At 37.0% G+C, this 21,461-nt stretch overlaps 3 protein-coding genes across 4 annotated transcripts; all 3 read left to right on the top strand.

The window, feature by feature from the left end:
- Positions 1-204: 204 nt before the first annotated feature.
- bop1 (BOP1 ribosomal biogenesis factor) lies at positions 205-9,374 on the top strand. Its single transcript, XM_055022525.1, is given in 17 exon segments — positions 205-336; positions 1,142-1,312; positions 1,871-1,954; positions 3,203-3,357; positions 3,444-3,561; positions 4,305-4,406; positions 4,482-4,694; positions 5,235-5,396; positions 5,475-5,555; positions 6,026-6,095; positions 6,484-6,616; positions 7,162-7,345; positions 7,787-8,078; positions 8,159-8,243; positions 8,841-8,948; positions 9,023-9,040; positions 9,042-9,374. Coding segments are annotated over 17 exon segments (2,223 nt in total). The 5' UTR covers positions 205-219; the 3' UTR covers positions 9,172-9,374.
- Positions 9,375-9,483: 109 nt separating this feature from the next.
- On the top strand, positions 9,484-16,624 carry LOC129353245 (protein N-terminal glutamine amidohydrolase-like). 2 transcript variants are annotated; one of them, XM_055022516.1, is made up of 9 exons: positions 9,484-10,081; positions 10,447-10,546; positions 11,433-11,483; positions 11,571-11,719; positions 12,501-12,625; positions 13,431-14,873; positions 15,126-15,231; positions 15,917-16,416; positions 16,496-16,624. In XM_055022516.1, exons 1-6 carry the CDS (start codon positions 10,020-10,022, stop codon positions 13,565-13,567), a joined length of 624 nt encoding a protein of 207 aa, XP_054878491.1. In that variant the 5' UTR covers positions 9,484-10,019; the 3' UTR covers positions 13,568-14,873; positions 15,126-15,231; positions 15,917-16,416; positions 16,496-16,624. The 2 variants fall into 2 exon arrangements, with proteins under 2 accessions (XP_054878491.1, XP_054878490.1); XM_055022515.1 differs by lacking the exons at positions 9,484-10,081; positions 10,447-10,546; positions 11,433-11,483; positions 11,571-11,719; positions 12,501-12,625 and having other exon boundaries at positions 13,563-14,873.
- Positions 16,625-18,116: 1,492 nt separating this feature from the next.
- Positions 18,117-20,911, top strand: LOC129353247 (coiled-coil domain-containing protein 127-like). The gene is made up of 3 exons (XM_055022524.1): positions 18,117-18,228; positions 18,658-18,770; positions 19,423-20,911. Exons 2-3 carry the CDS (start codon positions 18,665-18,667, stop codon positions 19,932-19,934), a joined length of 618 nt encoding a protein of 205 aa, XP_054878499.1. The 5' UTR covers positions 18,117-18,228; positions 18,658-18,664; the 3' UTR covers positions 19,935-20,911.
- The last annotated feature ends 550 nt before the right edge of the window (positions 20,912-21,461 follow it).

The following is a 21,461-nucleotide window of genomic DNA, read 5'->3' as shown; positions in this document are numbered from 1 at the left end:
TTATTACCATAATTTGACTCTTTATCCCTTGTTAGAACACCAATTTTTTTAATTAAAACTTAATAATGGAATAAATAGATTTATTTTTCAATATCTGTTTCAGTATTTTGAGCTTTTCTGCTCAGTTCCTGCATCTGACCAGAGGAGGGCGCCAGAAATAAACCATTCCTCGACTTCCGTCGCGTAACCTCTGAACCCGGAAGTTTCCCACGTGGTTCAATGGAGGCGAGCAGAGGAAACGTGCAGAAAGCCGAACAGAGAGCCGGGATGAAGAAAACAGAGAAAACGAACAAAAAGAGGAGTAAACAGGACGACGAGGAAGAGGAGGAAGATGAGGTGAGACTCCCAGTGACAGGCAGCAGGAGGAAGAGCAAGCGAACTGGGTGAAGTGGTCAGGAACTGGTGGCTAGCTGCTAGCATGCTAACACACAGAAAGCGAAGCAAAACAGTTGAGGGATTGTTTGAGGTTGAAGAAAAGGAGTCAGTTTCCTGTTCTGATTTTGTCAGATTGGAGTCTTGGACCTTGACCTTTAACCTTTACCCTTACAGAGTTTATTAAAGTTATACAGGGACGCTACTGTAAGAGACGACAGCCCACATTTATTCCCCCAACATCAGATAAGACGGTTTTGCACAAGTTACAGATAAAATACACAATATTTCTAATAAAACATAATAAAAAATTACCCGAACTTTATACAATATTATTAATTTGAGCTACATGTACAGTACCCAGAAGTTGCCCTTCAGTAAGAGTTTAAAAAATGTATTTTGGATAATCCACTTGAATACTGAGTAACCGACTGCAACAGGTTGAAACCTCAAGAGGACAAAACAAAGCATGTTATCATCTTGCTTTCTCTCGCTCTTCTGCAGCCTGAAGGAACCACAGACATTATTTAAATGTTTAATAACAAGTCTCTCACCTCTGGCTTCATTTTTAGCACATCATTGATACTAAATGTTACTAACTTTAATTCCTTCCTTCATTAATAACTTTGTAGTAAATATGGTGCTTTCAGTGATCTGAAAAAAGTTGGATTTTAGGGTTTCTTGGTGATTTTTTTTAAACATGTCCGACCCTTTAAGATGTTGACATTTCCTCTTAGAGTTTGGTGTTGAATGTCTGTTTGCTCCTCAGCTCTTCAATTTGAACAGCAAATCCTTGGAAGAAGATGATGAAGATTTATCAGACAGCGAGGAGAGCGTCTACTCAGGACTGCAGGATTCTGGGAGTGACTCTGACGAAGAGGAAGAGGAGGAAGAAGAGGGAGGATCAGATGATGAGGATGAACAGGACCAGAATGAAAAAGTACAAAGTTCTTTGGCAGATAAATTAACTTATGGGAAAAATGTCTTTTTAGTAAATCTAGTACAGTTTCATCAATGATAAGGACTTATTTAGTTTAAACAAACCTCTATAACTTACTGAAAAGTTACTATTTACTCTAGAAATTAGACAATTACTTGTTAATATTGTGTATTTTTGCTGTGTATGAAACAAATGATGTTTTCAATATTAGATGCAATTAAAAAACAGTTTTTAGTTGTTTATTTATTGAATAATTACATAACAAAGTGTATTTTTTATAACCATTTTGTTACTACACTGGAAAATATTGATTGAAAAGTTTTATTTATTTTAAAATAATAATAATGTGTTAGTTATTTACCATTATATGACTAGAAAATGGCCTGAAAAGACTATATCACATTAGCAGCTCTAAATGAGTCTTAGTCAGTAGGACTAAGGGGAAATTTTGCTGTTTAGATTGTAAAATTTTCAGACCCCTGATGAACATGATTTCTGACTGGCTGGCAGAGACTCACCTGTTCTGCTCACCTGATGATCTGCTGTGATACTTTTCAGTCGACTGTGAAGAAGGAAGCAGCAGATGAAGAAAAGGAAGTGAAGAAGGAAGACGAATACGACCATGACACGTCAGACGAGGAGGTGGGACGAGTTTTTGAAAATCAGACGCTCTGTGTTCTCGAGAGTTTCCGTTTTCATGATCTACCAGATACTCTCAAGTTAATTAAACTTTCTTTAATAACAAGATTAGCACAAACATAATGAAGCAGTTTTATTGCTTATAAATTAATTTTTTTATTCTTATGAAAATTAGGGACGAAATGATTAATCAGCTTCATTGTGATTAATTGACTATTGAATTAATTGTTGACTAATTTAGTAATCAAGTAATCGCTAACTGGTGCATACAGGTTCAAATTGGAAAATTTTCTGACTTGCTACAAATCATCAAGCATTCGTTAAAGCAGTGGTGGGCAACTCCAGGCCTCGAGGTCTCCTGCAACTTTCAGATGCATCTCTTCTTTAACACACCGCAGTCAAATAATGAGCAGAACTCTGGAGAACCTGACTGTTTCACCTGAGGTGATTCTGCTGTTGGACTCAAGTGTTGGACCAAGGAGACGTCTAAGAGTTGCAGGACACCGGACCTGGAGGACCAGGATTGTCCAGCCCTGCTCTGAAGGAATGCCACACTGTTGCACTCTGAAATGCCTTGCTGCTGAAATGTGATATACAAATAAAATTGGATTTGATTTGCATTTTGGACAATAAAATGTTTATTTTATTTAACAAGTGAATTTGATGACTCTATTTGCATCTTTAAATATACTTATAATATTTTGTAAAATTGCATAAATGGTTAAAAGAGAAATGCGCAGAAGGGGCCAAATTTTTAAATTGGCCCCTTGATTAAATTGTCTGTAGTTTATTACTAAAATAATTGTTAGTTCCAGCCCTAAAAAAACCCCTATCTAAATAGGGGACACATTTCTGTGACACACACATAAAATTTTTTGTTGTGAAGATGTCACAGCTGCAGAAAAGGTTAGGTTTGAAGTTCCTTCCTGCGCCTCGTCATCATTTAATCCAGGATTCGTACAGGTGCTTGAAATCCTTTAAAGTCCTTGAATTTCAGTCGTGTGTTTTTAATGTTTGGGAAATGTTTGATGTTCAAGTTTTTATGTGTGTAATTTAAATAAAGGTTAGATTATTTTTTTATACATTAAAGTTATTTATGGTGTCACATAATTATGAATTGAAATTGTCTTTAATGTATTTGGTTTTTTTATTTCCAAAGTGTAGTGCTGGAAATTTTTGAAAACTCACCTTGAAAATGCATGAAACATGCTTGAATTTTACTGTGTCCTAACGCTGTGACTCGACCTGCAGGACATCAGGAACACGGTGGGAAACATCCCCATGGAGTGGTACAAAGACTTCCCTCACGTCGGCTACGATTTAGACGGGAAGAAAATCTTCAAGCCGATCAGGAACAAGGACGAGCTTGATGACTTCCTGGAGAAAATGGAGAATCCCGACTACTGGTAGGAACAGGAAGGATGAAAACTGTCTGTTTTCCTCGTAGTTTCAGACAGGAAGTCATGATGATGTTATGATGTTTTCTAAACAGGAAAACGGTTCACGACAAGAAGACGGCAAGCGACATCGTGCTGTCGGACGAGCAGATCGAGTTGGTGAACCGTCTGCAGAAAGGCCAGTTTGGAGACGTTAACTTCAACGAGTATGAGGTATTTATGTTTGTCTACTTCAAACTGACATTTTAAAAATAAATAAAACCAAAACCAGTAGGACAAGAGGAAACATGCGCAAACACAAAAATAACAAAAATAATTAACTTACCTAAACTTCTCTGTTTGTAAAGGAGGAAGAAGTGAGTTTAACTCAGTTCAATGAAATGTATCACTTACTGAGACTATTTCTGTAACTGATACAGAAATAGAGAAACAATACCTTCGTTTTGTCGTTCATGAAGATTCATAAAGTGAAAGCAACAAAATGTTTCCTGTTTATTTTTCTAAAACAAATCTCCAAGGCATACTTTAATTTTTAATGAACATTTAACTGGAACTGGAAGACATTTAAATATCCAAAGTAAATAAAAAAAAACAACAGAAACATCAAATAAAATGCATAAGAAAGTCTGTAAACATAATTGTCCTTCAAAATAAAAGGGACTGGTTGAGACCAAAAAAATAAAACAAAATGAAAATTTTTATCATCCAGTTTTTGATAGAGAAAAAAAGAGACTTAATAAATTCTGGCAATGGAAATTATTCACTTGTTTTAATTTAAAATGCTATTGATTTTGACAGGCCTTGCGCTATACTTACATAATCTAAGTTTCATAAGAAACGAATAAAAATAATCTAATATATATTTGTGTGTCCGTGTCTTCACTGCAGATTGTTAGTAATTTAGTTTGTAAGTTTTGTGAGATTTCTGTTGACTGTCAGTTCTGCTTCATCCTCAGCCCACAGTGGAGTTCTTCAGTAATGAAGTCATGATTCATCCAGTCACAAACAGACCTGCAGACAAGCGCAGCTTCATCCCTTCACTCATCGAAAAGGAGAAGGTAAAAACCACCAAAACACAAAATACTTTTATCACCTTCTCACGTCTCTAAATGTTTGAATTCCCCTTCCTGCAGGTCTCTAAACTGGTTCACGCCATCAAAATGGGTTGGATCAAACCTCGGCGGGTTCAGGACGACAGCAGGGGCCGATTCTACGACCTGTGGGCCAATGAGGACACGTCCATTCTGGCCAAGCACAAAATGCACCTGCCGGCTCCTAAGATCCCTCTGCCAGGTCATGAGGAATCCTACAACCCTCCGCCGGAGTTCATGTTCACAGACGAGGAGGTTAGTCTCCTGCAATCAACAGTAAATCAATTAATCCCAAACCAGGAAGTTGGAGCATCATCCAGCTCTGAAGTCCTTCCACTGTCTCTCTGTAGCTCAGAGAATAGGCTTTAGGATTCTGTTAGTTTATAAATCACTGAACGGCTCGGCACCGCAACACATTAAAGATCTGCTGCTGTTGTATCAACCTTCCAGACCCTTCAGGTCTTCTGGTTCTGATTCTGTTCTGCATCCCCAGAACCAGAACTGAACATGGAGAAGCAGAATTCAGCTTCTACTTACCACAAATCTGGAACAAACAAACAAACAGCCGAAACACTGAGATCCTATAAATCTGAACTAAAAACCCTCCTGTTTAGTTGCTTTTGTAAGTGGAACATTGACCAACGTATTTGACAATTTTGATTATGGCGATTATTACAAAATGTGATATTTATTGTTTCACAATTGGTGACTGATGTTTTAATCTGCCTTGTTTCTGAATTGTCCTGTATGAAAAAGGCTTACTTATGGTCTGTTTCTTCCTCTCTCTGTTCCCAGAAAGCTCTCTGGGAGCAGCAGGATCCCTCTGACCGCAAGCTGCCGTTTATCCCCAAAAAGTATCCCAGCCTCCGTCAGGTTCCAGCGTTCTCTCGGTTCATCCACGAGAGGTTTGAGCGCTGCCTCGACCTCTACCTGTGTCCCCGACAGAGGAAGATGAGGGTGACCACCTGTTCGTTACTCCTCCGTCCAGCAGGTGGAGCCGGTTTGTGACGTTAACGATTCCTCGTCTTCCTGCAGGTGAACGTCAACCCAGAAGATCTGATTCCCAAACTTCCCAAACCGAAGGACCTGCAGCCGTTTCCAACAACCCAGGCTCTGGTAAAATAAAAACAAAACTTAAAAGATGCAAAAATTAGATGCTAGATCTAATCGTTTCAGCTCTTAAAAACTAGAGCTGAAACGATTAATCATGATCAATCCATCATTGAAATCATTATCTACTAATTTAGTGATAAATTAAACATTAACAGGTGATTAAAAAAAGGCTGTTGTTGAAAAAAGCAACAAACTTTAAGCAGTAATAAACAAGAAATGTACAAAAATACAAACATTTATTTAAAATAATAAGAAAACAGTCTATAAATATGTTTTCTACTCAAATCTCCTTATTTATTTTATTTAAAAAAGAATTGAATTTAGATTTTTTTTTTCATGTACTTCTCATATTGCATTAACAATCAATAAAATGTTCAGTTTTTTTTATCTGACGAATTCATCGTCTGAATAATCAGTAGAACAATCAATAAGTACAAGTTGCAGGTTTTAACTTGCCGTGTTTCTGTGTCCAGGTGTATCGAGGTCACAGCGGCCTGGTTCGCTCCATCAGCGTCTCTCCATCAGGACAGTGGCTCGTTTCAGGTAAAAACTCCTGTCAAACAAAATCATGCAGCCTCAAGATTAAAACCTTCATATTGTCTGTGGCATCTAGTATTATTTGGGTTTTGGTGCATTTGTATTTACTTTATTTTATTTGTGTAGAACAGACAATAAAATGTAACAACAGAAATAAAACAATGAGACAAATTGAAGTCCAATTTTACAGGTTAAAATATGAAAGATCTTGTGATTTCCTGTCTCTCTCAAACATCTCAACATCTAAGTTTACCTTCACCAGATAAATCCTTGAAGCATTCTGACATTAAATGATCCAAACTTTTGGTAAAATCCATCACTTTTTAATCAAATTAAAATGTGTATGTTGACTAAACAATATTAGTGAATAAAGTCACTGGTTTGCTGTCTGCAGGCAGTGATGACGGCTCGGTCCGGCTCTGGGAGGTGTGTTCGTCTCGCTGCCTGAAGACGGTCCTGGTGGCCGGCGCCGTGAAGAGCGTCGCCTGGAACCCGAACCCGTCGCTCTGCCTCGTGGCTGTCGCTGTGTAAGTGTCTCTGTTTTCAGAACGTGAAAACGCTCCGTCTGATCCCCTCCATGTCTCACTGGAGCTCGATAATGTGGCTGGAAAAAGTAGCACGGTGCAAGTGCTTCGTGTCAGTAGATATTGATAATTATTGATTATTTTTTGTTTTAAATATCTGAAATGCAGTCAAACCATTGATGTGACCTTTCCTGTTTTATCCAGTTTTCACTCCATGTTGTTTATTTTTAAGCAGATTTGCGGCGCAGTGGCAAAACCTTAAACTGCTGCTGCGTCAGTTACTCAGCAGATTGTTGCTAGGTAACCAAGGAATGAGTGAGTTGCTAGGTAACCACAGAGAAAGTGACTCAGTTGATTCCACCAACTTTGCTTTGCTGGCAGTGAGAAGTTAAGCAGCTAAAACCTTTCCTCTGCCCAGAATGCAGTGGGGTTCTGATTGAAATCAGTGAAATTATAGAATAATCTGTCAGACGTTGAGTATGGCGATTTTGTTATTGATTTATTGTCCAGCCCTATGTCTCACATCTTGTTCTCGTTGGTTTTTTTAGGGACTCTGCAGTGCTGATCTTGTCTCCAGCTCTGGCTGATAAACAGGTCATCTCATCGTCGGAGAGGCTTCTCTCTGCCCAGCAGGAGGAAGAGCCCTCCGAAGGGTCTCAGCCTGTAGTTTGGTCAGAAACCGAGGGGGAGGAGCTAAATCAGGGCATCCGCCTAAAAATCAAACATCCCAAGGTGAGATAATCCCCCTGAGTAGATTTAAAACCACTATTTAAAGCTGCAGTATGTCACATTGTGATGACAGTATGGTATGAGATTGATGATCCGTGAAAAAAAAATCAAGCTCCTCTGCTGTCTCTAGCAGCCAATCAGAGACAGGAGGCGGGTTTCATATGAATGCTAAGACTGGTTAGCATAGCCACCTTTAACAGCAGAAAAAGTTGTTTCTTCACATTAACTACCAAGTACATGAGATTGATTGACAGCACTAAGCCCCTCCTCCTGCCACTGATTGGTTGTTTTTGGTTTGGAAGGAAATTGATGATCTGTCTTATATTAAACTGACAACATACAAACATTTTAAATAAATATGTAAAAAACAATAACATATTTTTAAAATAAAAGTTCCGTATTGCAGCTTTAAAGGAAACTAACGGAGCGAATCCGTCTCCTCAGGCTGTGCACCAGGTGACGTGGCACAGTAAAGGAGACTACCTGGCGTCGGTGATGCCGGACCACTCCAGCCACCTGCAGGTGTTCATCCACCAGCTGAGCCGTCGGCGGAGCCAGAACCCCTTCAGGAGGAACAAAGGTCTGGTCCAGGCCGTGTCCTTCCACCCCATCAGGCCCTACTTCTTCGTGGCGACGCAGCGGTCAGTCCGGATTTACAACCTGGTGAAACAGGAAATGACCAAGAAGCTCCAGGCCAACTCCAAGTGGATCTCCAGCATCGCTGTTCACTCTGGAGGTAAGTGGACGGGTTCTGTTCAGTCCAGTCTTTGTGTCACTGCTGGGGGCGGAGCCTGAGTCTCACCTGTCTGTCTGCAGGTGATCATGTGATCTGTGGGAGCTACGACTGCAGGCTGAGCTGGTTCGACCTCGACCTTTCAACGAAACCGTACAAGATGCTGCGGTACGTTATTATCGCTTATGATTTAGGTATTAATGAACAAATTCATCTAAATAATTTAAGGTTTTTTATTTTGAGGGACTTGTGACTTAACTATATATAATATTATTTTAGCTCAAAAATTCACTTAATAAATGAAACTCCTTCATTGAACACACTGACATATTTAAGGTTTTTACTAAAACATCTTTTTCCATAAATGATCAATCGTGCAATAAAGGATCAGAATAAGATGGAATTCATTACAATTTGCACACAGATACATTATAGGATAATCACAAAGCAAATGATGGGATTTGACTGCATATAAAACCTACAGAAAGGCTAGTTTTATTTAGTGCACTGCTATATTTATATCTTTGCTGCTGATGTTTTCTGAATTTGTACCCTTATTTTAACACAAAAACATGGTGGGGCAGCTGGTGGACTTCCCTAGCAACACTGGGATTAGCCAGTCTGGGGAAACCCTGAATATATTACCATACGCAAGAAATATATATGTAGAAATTTGACTGTTTGGAATGATTGAAATGTAGGTTTTATATTTCCTTTTGGTGTTTTTGTGTATGCTGAATGTTTTGGTTTCTTCCTGTCCGTCAGACATCATAAGAAGGCGGTGAGGAGTGTAGCGTACCACAGAGGTTACCCGCTGTTCGCCTCAGCGTCAGACGACGGATCAGTCATCGTCTGCCACGGAACCGTCTACAAGTAAAACCTCCGCCCGTTCGCCTGCCACACACCGGTTTTAAGGATCAAAGTGTTTCAGAGCCACACACCTTAAGCGATCTCTTCCAGCAACCCGCTGATTCCCGTAGTTCTCCGGGGTCATGCGATCACTCATGACCTCGGCGTCCTGGACGTGACCTTTCACCCCACGCAGCCCTGGGTGTTCTCGTCCGGCGCCGACGCCACCATCAGACTCTTCACCTGAGAACCGGCGCTTTATGACGGTGACGAGGATCTCTGACGCCCTGTTGTATCCTAGCAACCAGCTCTGACTGGTTGCTAGGATACCTAGGGTATCCTAGCAACCAGGTGCTAGGTGACTGGTTGCTAGGATACAACAGTGAGGAGGTTCTTTCCTGTAGTTTTTATGTTCGTTTGTACTCAATAAAATATAACATTCTTACTTTTCATGTTCACTTGTGTTTTAATCTGCAGGAACATCTGTTGAACCTCTGAAACAGATTTAGTGGGATTTAAAACAGATCAGAACCAATCCGCCATTTTGTTTTATTTAACTGCTCAATTCTGATCCTTATTGGAAAAAATCAGTTTACTGCCATCAAATGAAAATCATTCAACAAAAAGAAACCACATTTATTTGGGGTCTTTATTTGACAATTTAGTGCAGAAAACTGTTCAGTTATTGACATCAATATTTAACATCCTGTGTTATAATAGTTTGGTGATTCGGATTTTATTCTGTTTTGTTTGACTAAAGGCAGCTTTAAAAAAAATCATGGAAAATAGAGTTCAGATCCCTGTTTATATTTACAGTATTATATGTACTTTTTGGATCGCTTTATCACATGGTGTATCAGAACATGCTCATTTAAGAGAAATGTTGATATTAAAATCTAAAAATACGAATAAAAAGATTTCTCTTTAAAAAATTACAACTGATTTTTTGTAGTAAAATGTTTTTTTGTTAACTGAGGAAATAAATGCTTCTGGATTGTAAAGATTGCAGACTTCTATTGGGAGCTTTTAGTTTGAAAGCTTTTTGTGAAGTCGCAGCTTGTTTCCGGCGGACCTTTTTTGGTGTGACACTAGATCATGACGACAGTACACAGAATCATACCGATCCGCGAAAACTGTGTTTACACCAGCTGTTATTGGTAAATATGACTACAACAACAGCTACTATTTGAAAATAGGTCACTTGCATGTTGGTGTTGTTGATTGTGGTTTATACTAACGCAGTTTGGGGGATTGATTCTTAAATGTAAATACGTATAAAGGACAAAAACAAGAGTGTGCTTTAAATAAAGACAAATCGATTAATATCCGAGCTGTAGACAACTTCTTTTGTAATGTAATATTTCTAATCAAGTCTAACAAACTGTTGCTTTCTGTATCTTGGTGTATTTTTCCCGCCTTTTATGTTTATTTAAAAACTTGTCGATCTGCGTCCTGTATGTGTCATTATTTCATTAACCTGGATTTTCTGTTGATTTTAGTGTTTTCTGTTCTTGTTTTGCAGTGAAGAAAATGTGTGGAAGCTGTGTGAATTTGTTCAGAAAGAGAAAACTGCTCCACTGGACCAGATATTTGTCGTTTTTATCTCCAATGAGAAACGGATGGTGAGAAGCTGGGGATGAATATGGACCTCTAAACGTACTGAATGTAGATTCCTTATAAGCCAGTTAGTGAAATGAATAAGACGTAATGATTTGAAGACTTTCTGTTGATATTTTTAACATACTTTCGTCCCTCGTAAGAAGTATTGAGACCAGTTTTTTATATTTTTACTTTTACTAACATGACTGTGAAGGAAAAGCTTATGTATTTTTTAAAATGCTAATAAAAATCTGAAACCTGTGATGCAGATTGTAGAACCACCATCTGCAGGAGACAGTTCCTTTTTATACTGAAAAACATCACAATTGAAGCTGAGTGTAAATATTTTTCCAAGCCATCTTCAAAACAAAAACCTCTAAATTTTATATAAATAAAGAAACAGATGTTGACCAAGGTGCTGTACTATTGATTCAATTAAATAAAGCAAGACATCTATAAGAATAAGAAAAATGAACAGCTCTGGAAAAAAATGAATAGTCCACATCACTGAACCCCATTGAAAACCTCCTGGTTATTCCACCAAATACTGATTTCTGAACTCTTCCTGAGTTAAAACATTAGCGTTGTCGTTTCAAAATTAATGTGAACTTGTTTTCCTTGCACTATTTGAGGTATGCGTCTTTTTCATTATGTTGATCTTTTCTCATTTACTGCAAATTGTGGCCTTTTAATTTTCCAGAGCTCTATGGTGAAAAGAATGGTCAAAATGAAATACAAATATTGTCCATATCTATCATTTTAAAAGAAACTGAAACTGAATGAAATGCCAAAGAACAAAGATAGGTCTTAAGCAAAGATGTGCACATTTCCACAGTCTCAGTGGTAAACATCAAACTTTTAGAGCAGCTGATTTTCCTCTTAAGCTGATGATGTTCTGTTTTCCCTCAGATTCCTCTGTGGAAGCAGAAATCCGGACATGGCGACCAGCATGTGATCTGGGTCTGTTGTTTCCTCCACATGTTCATCCCTGATTGCATTGATGCTGTTTTGTTTTGGCGTCATTAACGGGGCCGCTGCGTGTTTCAGGACTACCACGTGATCCTGCTGCAGGTGCGCCCTCAGTCGGACTCTCTGGTTTACGATCTGGACTCTGTGTTGTCGTTTCCCTGCAGCCTGCAGCTCTATGGAGCCATGGCCTTCCAATCGGACCGCCACATCCGACCCGAGTACCACAGGTAACCTGTGTATTACTATCTATTTGTTTTTGTTAAATGTTTGCGTAAAATCTAATGTTTTAGATTAGGCGCTTCTTGGGCAGCTAAGTGGGTCATAACAGTCAAATATTGCTTTGATATGTTAACGAGGCGCTGTTTTTCAATGTCAAAGTTTCTTTGCAAATTGTTTATGTAATGATTCTAATTATTGCTCGAATATAAGTAAGGATTACCTTTGCCCAATTCCCCCAAATAGCATTAGATTCTGACCGCGGACACCCTTTGCTAACCCACAGACAATGCTAATGTGTAAAGAAACATTAATTTTTAGAATGTTGTCCCTCGGCTTTCATTTAATATTTAATAATAATACATTTGTTTAGCATAAATGCTGATTAATATTTTCAAAAAAAATCAGTAGCTTTGATCTTTTTATTTTCAAAAACTTTCATTTTGTTTTGCTTTTGCTAAGCTAGCTTGATGAGCAAAGCAGCTTTATTAATCTAACTGGTAGTCAATCAGAAAGATTAGCACGGTAAATGACATTTCAGTGCATTGTTTTAACATATTTTATGCAATTATTAAAATATATTTACTTGATTTTATGAAAAAGTATTAAAATTAAGAAACAATTATTTAAAATTTCTTCTATTTTCTGAGCCCTCCTGGCATAGCATAGCACCGGGCTGGGCTAGCTTTACAGCTAACAAACAGTAATACTAGGGAATTTATATCAGCCGCAGGGAGATGAAGGTCACACATCTGATGATGCCACAGTAATGTCTGCTTGTGTCTGTGACAGGAAGTTGCGTGTGATTCCTGCTGACAGCTTCCTGTTGAACTTTGCATCTGATCGATCTCACATGAGGAACCCTGATGGAACCTGGAAGATGCCTCCTCCTCCATATGCGCCCATCCAGACAGCAGGTAGAAGGTCTTTCAGGGTTTATTTATGTTTTGAATATCTACATAGAGATACAGCATGAAGCATAATGTTAAAACTTTAGTTTTACACATTCAAGAAAGTTGGTGGAAGTATAAACTTATCAATATTCCCACTCTTTACATCTATTTACATTTACTACATGAATAAGAACTAGCCATCAGTTTACTGGCTAACTATTAATTAATTTACCTTTTTTAATTTTAATTAATTTTAATTACAATGGCAAAAACAATCATTATTTCTTTAAATATCACCAAAAGAAAAATTAGCATTAGTAACAAAAATAACTGAATAAACAAACAATATTATATATTATGTCTAACAATCATTACGTGTTTATATGATCATTTTAACAGTTTTATGTTTGGACAACATTCAAATTATTCCATAGTTTTACTCCATTTACTGAAACATTAAAGTTTTTTTTTCTGAATTTGCGTATTTTAAATTGGAAATTTGCTCCTTAGTCTTAAATAGTTTTCGAAGGTTTTTTGGTAATTTTTTAAAATTTTTGTACAAAATTGGAGCTGTCTTTAGTTTCACTGTCATTAAGTTTAAATAATTCAGATTTTACAAAAATCATGTTAATGTTTTATAACTATCCTACCCTATACATTATTTCTCATTTCTTTATTTTGTGGTGATATTAATGCCTGTGGAGAAGTTTTGTAATAATTGCCCCAAATCTCTCACAATCACTTAAGTGTTTTATGATAATGATGATGTTGATGTTAATATTATTGATGATGATGATGATGTCACTGGTTTGACCCCTCTTCTCTACAGAGAGTCAGATGAACCTGGATGATTTCATCAGTATGAGCCCTGCTGATGGCTGGGGAACCGTCTACAGTCTGGATCACTTCCTGCTCACATACACTGGAAACCCGCCCACAGCATCGTCTTCGTCGACTTCACCCTGATCTTCCTCAACGCCACCAGCAGCAGATGTGGTTTTATGATATTGTTGCTTCAGATGGTTCAGAATCAATGATTTTGTTGGACTTTTATCCTGGTTCTGATGTTTGATCCTTTAGTTTCGACTTGTGGATTATTTTCTGAGCAATAAAAACATTTTTTATCATCTATGAAAATGTTTATATTAAAATCAGAGCCTGAGGAAAACGAGACGACCTAATTATAATAAACAAAAAAGAGCTTCTTTTAACCAATATAAGATTTTAGGCTTTGGACCCAGACCTCAGTCTACATCCAAAACGGTTTGAAACTATCAGTTTTTCTCCTGCCTGAGCCAGCTAATGACTCACACTGGTGCAACTCAATAGAAAAGTATAACAGAGCTGATTTAGTTTAGTTATTTAGTTCAAAAGTGAAAATCATAAATTCACCAAATAGTGTAAAATAATAAAAGGGTGCTCTGCTATTCAAAATTCTAATTTTTCACATTTCTGTACTTCCATATGGGTTTCTACTGCTACTAAAAACAACCTGGTGGCTTAAAAAGACACAACCATTTTTTAGTTTTATTTCTTTAAACCTTTTTTCACCAAGTTTTTCTTTCTCTCTTTCCCTTTTACTTATTGCAAGACTGAAACAATACATATTTTGCAAAATGAAATATAAAATTCACAATATCTGCACAAACAACTTTATACAAACATTTTCTATGTCTAGAAAATAAAACATGCACCTGCAGTAGTGCTTCACGCATCTATCTTATCCTCCAGATGAGCCAATTTAGCACCTAATGCAGGGGTGTCCAAAGTGTGGTGCTGGGGCCATTTGTGGCCCTTGAAATGATTTTGTTCAGCCCCAGAATACAAGTCCAGAATGGCAAAAACAATTGATAATCCCCCCCAAAATTGGAAATTGCAACAATCTAAAGCCCTTTTTATGTTTTAACCTTTAATGATAAACAGATTTAAATTGAGCAAGTAAAATAAACAAACAAACATAAAATCGCAATAAATTAATTCTTGTCTTTCTGATTCATTAACTTTTGTAGCCTGCAAATAGTTTAAATTAGCAAGTTTTGGTCCCCAGGGCTAAAAGTTTGTGTTGCACACTTAATTAGTCAATGGTTTACTAAATTCAGTTTAAATAAGAAAACCAGTACAGATTCTTCTGCAGGGCTCTAACCTGCTGTGAGCAGAGGGAAGTGGCTGCTTGACAGTTAAAAGGTTTGTTTTTCCTTTTCAACCTTCATTTTCAGGAAGAAGCACAGGCTGCCGATAAGCTCCACATTCAATTCAACAAAAGCTTCTAACAGTAAGAGTTTCAACTTGATTAAGGATTTGTCCTGTAAAATGTGACGTTTTGTTGTCTATCAACAAATTAAAGCAGTTTATAATAAAAACATGTAAAGAAAACAATAAACACAGTGTTAAAACGTGAACAGGCTCTCAGGTTAAGCCTGTTTCTCAACCTTAACACACTGACTCACCTGATCTTCATTAGTTCTCAATAGGATGTTATTTAAATGCTTTATGAACTATTTTGAATCAAAATTTCTCTTTTTAGAGAAAGATGAGTGGAAACCACAACAATGAAGCCGATGAAGGAGGAATTAGAAGTTGGATTCCTACTCCTTTTGCGACTGCAGGATCAGTTTTGGGGCTTTATCTTTGTAAGTTACAGAAAACTGATTACATTTTGTATTTTCACATGAGGAAGAGGCCTGTAATAATAAAACCATTGTAAGATTATTTTCAGATTAAACTCTGTATTTGTGCTTTCTGTTGTGAGGAGACTTTCCACTTTGGGGAATTTATGAAACGTTGAAGAAAAATATTAGAAGTTTTGAGATCAATCTTACAGTTTTTCTAGAAAAATCTGGACAATTTCTTAGTTTCAAAAGTCAAATATTTTCAACTTTTGAAGCTCTGAAATTTCCAAGTTTTTTTCTAGAATTTATTTTTATTTTTTGGTGGAAATTTTGTATTTTTTTCCTGCAATAATCCTACATAAAACATAGTACATATTAAAAATGTTGATGCATCAAAATATTTAGATTTGTTTTTACAGTATATGAAGGTTTTATTTTAAATGCATGTTTGACAAGCAGATATGTATGCTGGTGCATTAAATTAGTATTGGCCAGTATTTTTGCTAACAAAAAACAAAAGTTTTCATTTTTATTCATTTCCTCTATCTGCATAGACATGGCAGACTTTCAAGAATGGTGTCTGAATTCACAAGCTTTTAGTAATAACCACTTTTGGATCACTAAGTTAACATTGTCTAAGTCACTTAAACCAGATATTTAAAAAAATACCCTAAATTTTTTGAAATGTCTCTATTTGCTTCTTCAGGGTGGCGGAATCGTGAAGCCCATAAAAAGATTAAAGAGATGGAAGTAAAGCTCATGAGAAACAGCCTCTCTATCCACCGCAGTCAGATTATTCCATTTATTGAATTTTTTTCTACGTTTTCAAGTCCCCCAGAAGAGAAAAGAAACATTGTACGCAACGGTTATGCAAGCAGAGGAACACAGTTCCTTTTATCAGAGCTGGACGACCTGGAGGATCTGCTGGTGGAAAGGCAGCATCTCTACTGCAGCTACTTCACGACGAAGCCTCACCTGGAGCTGATGGAGAAGAAGATAAAGGAGAACGTCAATGTTTTGTTGTGGTACAATTTGATAAAAAAAGAGGAGTTGGATAAAATCTTCCGTGAAGATCGTCACTGTGCTTTCTGTGTCTCGTACCTGTGGACTGGAGACAAAAGAAAAAATGGAAAACTGATGTGGGAGATGCTGGGAGGCTGGAGGAAGGCGGCGACGGAAAATGTCAAAGACGAGACCTTTAAAAAAGTGAGCATGAATCAGAGAGGCTTTAACTTCACCTGAGAATATCCTGCACTAAACATTCATTTCTTTGTTTTTTGCACAGGTTTTCGAGGACAAAGAAAATTTCCGGTCCACTTTTCAGCGCTGATTAAATTTGGTCATGAGCAAAATTTACTCAGCAGGGGCTTCAGGAAATCTAAAACTAATGCTAATAAATGTTTTTATTATTCAATGGGGGTTAATGTTCAATTCTGCTTGGTGTCATCAGAGTGACTTTAGAAGGACATAATTATACAAACATTTTCAATTAAGAAAATTACAGACATCCTCTTCATGAGACTGTCTTGGGAAAACAGTGTCGTCGGTCAGAGGCTTCTTCAAATACTGTGATACAGACTGCTGCAGGAGATTGGTCCTGCCCACAGCCATCACCATCTACAATAACTGTTTGAAGAATTTTAATTGATTTGCAACATTTAATTTCCCTTTGAGAACAATGAATTTTGAGTTTCTCTATCATTTCATCATCCACAGCTGCTTTTCCATCACAGATGTGCACAAATCTTTGTTTATGTTCTGCTAATTTTCACAAAACACAATTTTGCAATTGCCATTTCCACTAAGTAAGAAGTTATATTGAAATCTTGTGATGGCAGTGACAGATGTGAAGCAGTTATTAGATTTTTGACGTTTTCACCAGAAGTAACATCGGGTTATTCATCATGACTCGTATGGTGAGGAAAAAGTTTCCATTGCAAATAAAGTTGAGTTCATTCTAATGTATAACAATTTCACAATTTTTTTTTTTTCAAATTTGCATGTTTTCATTTAGCAAATTTATTTTCTTAATTTAAATTTTGAGCAGCTATTATTACTGTAAATGCAGCTCGTGACTCAGAAATGAAGATCTTTGTCCCCTTTTGAATTTGAAAACTGTAATCTGGATTTTAAGATTTCTTTTTGCGTCCTCCTGGCTGAGTGTTTCACTGTGGATTATGCCTCTCTCTTACCACCTTCTGCAACACCTTCAAAAGATCTTTGGCTTTTGTTCGGGTTTCAAACCAGAATCCGTCTCTGACCTGGAGGCTGTGATGGTTGGACATTCACATCAAGTATATAGTTACCAATAATTATTGGAACAGATTAACGCAGCAGCTTCAAGCATCTGGAAATTTTAAGACATTTTTCTACAGTAAGAGCGACTGATCAGTTTTTGACTCTGTCCAATCGGAGCAATAAGATTCACCTGCTTGGTTTTGTTTACTTGCAAAAAGTACAAAGTGAAAGTGAAAGCAAACCTCATCAAGTAAAATAAATAAGATCCTCATTTGAACCGGACCAAACAAGCAGTCCAAAGTGCTTTCCTGATGTGAAAACACCCTCAATCATCAGATTAGATGGATAGGTAAGCAGTTAATCAGGAGAAGCTCATAATTGCTGTAATTTGTCGTTAATCAAATAGCTTGGCTGGCATCTGCAGGTAAATGCTACTCTATATTGCGTGTTATTAGTTTATGGTTTTATGTCTTTCTGCATGCTGGACACCTGATTGTACTTTGGTGATAATAATTTTAAAAAAAAACTTTAACCTTGTCTGTAAATTCCAGTAAAGGGAAGAAACTGGTCTAAAGTCCTGCTCAGTTGATGAATAAACAGATACTTGGTGAAACTTGTTCCACCACATAATCAAACTCCTTCGTGATAGGTTTATTTTTTTTAAGATGAAAGGAGTGGCTACGCTGACCCAAGTCTAGAGGAAGGTGTGAGTTTCGTCATTATTATCTGGACTAAACTGAAGCTGATCACAGTCAGACTGAACATCACCAACCGGATTATGTAAGTCGCCTGAAATGTAGATTTTCTTTTGAATAGCACAAACTATGGCAGCTTAAACAGAGCTAATTTATTTCAGGTTCTATGTACAATTTTGTCAAGACTATCCAACTACATGTATCTTTCTCGTTTTATTTTGTTTTGTTTTTTTTGTGTCAGTGAAACTACACAAAACCAGAGCTTAGATTATTTGAGTTTATCCATTTCTTTTCTCCACTAACAAGTCATCTCTTAACAACTCAAAGGTTTTAATCTGTATGGTAAATTTGACGGTCCAGAGAACCGGTAACCCATGTTTACCTCAGACAGGACATGGTTTGACTGGTCAGGTGAAATGCTTCCTGTTTGTCTTTCTTGTTCGCTGTTGGTGTCATTTCTCACCCGACCCATTTTCAGTCGGGCTTCTTCTTTTTTATAACATCATTGTTTCAGAGCAGACATGAGTGGCATCGGCAGTACTGAACAGGATGGAGAGGGAACAGGAGGAAGTAGCTGGATCAGCACTTTCTGTTTTGTAGCAGCAGGTGCCACTGCAGCTGCTCTTTGTAAGTTACAGTCAAATCATTTAAGTTTAAAATTTAAATGTACAATTTTCACTTGCAAGAAAACAACTCCAGGACTATTTATGTGATCAGAGGAAACTAAGTCAAACCTGCTGAGTTTTGATGTCATTCGCGATTCATTCGATTCTTTTGAACAGTTCTGCCGTGAACGAGTCTGTTGGTGAGAACTGTTCTTTAGCTGGCAATATCCTGCTCACACATCAACCACTATTGTTATTTTTATTTAACTAAAAATTATTAATTAATTAGTAGAATTAGTAGATAGATGCTGTTGATAGAAATGGTTGGATAATTTTATAGTTAATGTTGCAGAAAAGCAACTTGTCTATTTTTTTAAATTGTGCTTCTAACTTACAAATAGATGTAAATGTTATTAATGCACACAACACTTGGTAGTAAAGAACAATTAGTTTTTAATTTCCATGTTTGACATCATTGAAAATTCAAACTTTTACAACATGTAAATAATTCAAAACACCCTGAGTGGACGTGTTCATGGCTTTTCACATTTAACGACCAGCATGGATGGACAAAGGAAACAACAATAAGGGAGATTAATATTTTTTAACGTTTGCCAAGGCCTCTTGCTGTTCTATATTTTTAAAGCTTTTTTTCCACTTTTCTCATGACTTAGACTGGAAAAATCTTGAAGCAAAGAGAGAGAAGAAAGAAATGGAGCTGAAGATCAACAGAAACCTCGTCTATATTCAACAGAGTCAGTGGATCTCACTGAAAAGTGCTTTCGGTCTTTTTGAATTGCCACTAATGGAGAAAATGAAATCGCTAAAAATGGAGCTCAGAGAAAGAACCGAACTGCTGAGTTTATCGCAGCTGGATGAGTTGGAGGATATGTTGGTGGAAAGACAACATCTTTTCTGCAGCTACTTTACACCAAAATCTTGTCGGGAGCAGCTGGAGAAGGAGATCATTAAGAAAGCTGGTAAAATACCACAGATCCACAAGAAGAATGTCAAGGCAAATTTGGAGGAAATCTTCAGAGAAGATCGCCATTGTGCTTCCTGTCTATCATACCTCAGGACGGGGGATAAAAGACAGAATGGTAAAATGATGTGGAGGCAGCTGGCAGACTGGAGGAGAGCAGTGAGCAAAGAAAAGTACTTGAATGAAAATTCCACTTATTGTTAGCTCACCAAAACTACGGCCTGAGTGTTCATAAAAAGATGACTAACAGGGTCATCCATTTGTTAGCTGCTGCCTGTTTATCTTTTTCTTTTGCGTTGTGAAGATAAAAAACTCCATCCTGCTATACAACTTACACTGTTTCCAATATAACCTGATATCCTCTGCTTCCTGAGTCCTTTTGCAATTAATGAACATATTACTAAGGTTCCTAATTAACATGTTTATCTGAATCAGATAATTCTTACAACTCAAAGTATGTTCCACTGTCTGATGTTTCCCTATCAAAAATAGAGATCTATTTGAAACATCAACTGTAAAACACAAAAATATAATAAAAAAACTGAACATTACAAAAAGCATAAAGCTTATTAATACCAAAAGATATAGCCGGCAATAGCAAAATAAGCTGAATAGTGTAAAAGTTGAATGGTAAAAATATCCAGAGTGTTTATAAAATGACTTAAGGAAAACAAAGTCAATGTTTTTTTGTGTCCATCACAAAACCTTATTGTTGTGGAAAGATTTCAAAAGGTGAGTCAAGATCACACAAAGCAGTGCTTTTACAAATTTGTTATCCAACAAACATTTTGTTTTTATTGTCTATATTAAATCTATGTGAGGTTTGCTGTTTAAATTGAATTCCTGAAATAAAAAGGCTTTTTAATGACATTCTAATTCATTGGGATATTCAGAGTCTGTTAACAAAAGTAAAGTTGCTGGAAAAGTTGCCGTCATCAAGGCCATTCAAAGTGCTCTGAAATCTTAAACTTGCTGTTATATCCATGTTAGTCTTGGTATCTTTCCTGGCAGTGGAGAATCGCAGAGAGAGGAGGAGGAAGAGAGAGTTGGAACTGCGGTGAATGAATAAAGATGTTTGTATTTCACACAGTTGAGTCTCCGTTTTACACTTTGCTCTTGTGTGTTGGAATTTAAAAAAGAAAATGATGATGCTTCTTTATAAATAGATGAGCTGGAGAAACTCCTGGAAAAGAGATCAAAAGTTTTCTGCAGCTTCATTATAGTTTTATATGTTATAAAGCTCTTTGTTTGCTTTCATTTCCCACATACCTAATTCAGTTTGGTCAGTCAATTCATATTAGAATCAAATTACATGTTTCATATTGTTTTAGTTTTTGCAATAACATATTGCGAAAAGTAACCATATTACACAATGTGACATGGAAGCAACTTGATAAAAGTACATATTTTGTAACCTAAAACCTGAAAATAAACTTGATTATCAGTGGTGCTACAATAAATCACATCTGACCCCTTAAATACATACATATGTTAAAGCAAAGCTCTGTGACCTCAGTGTTAGTCTTTTCTTTGTGGCATGTGGATGTGGGTGAGGGGTTTACAGCAGATGGACGGTTTTTAGGGCCTGTGGGGGTGTTGAGTCTCAACAATAGGACAGCTGAGAAAAGCTCCAGCTGCTGTCCAGAAAGTGAGACGCAGCAACAGACAACAGATGTGCTGTTGTTGTGGAAAAGGACAATGTTGTGCAGTTATGAAGATTTATTCAGTTTA

The sequence above is a fragment of the Poeciliopsis prolifica genome, unplaced genomic scaffold (genome assembly GCF_027474105.1).
Source record: "Poeciliopsis prolifica strain line A6 unplaced genomic scaffold, Auburn_PproV2 SCAFFOLD087, whole genome shotgun sequence".
NCBI classification, from domain to species: Eukaryota; Metazoa; Chordata; class Actinopteri; order Cyprinodontiformes; family Poeciliidae; genus Poeciliopsis; species Poeciliopsis prolifica.
The sequence above is the reverse complement of the archived record's forward strand: the minus strand, read 5'-3'. Positions and strand labels throughout refer to the sequence as shown.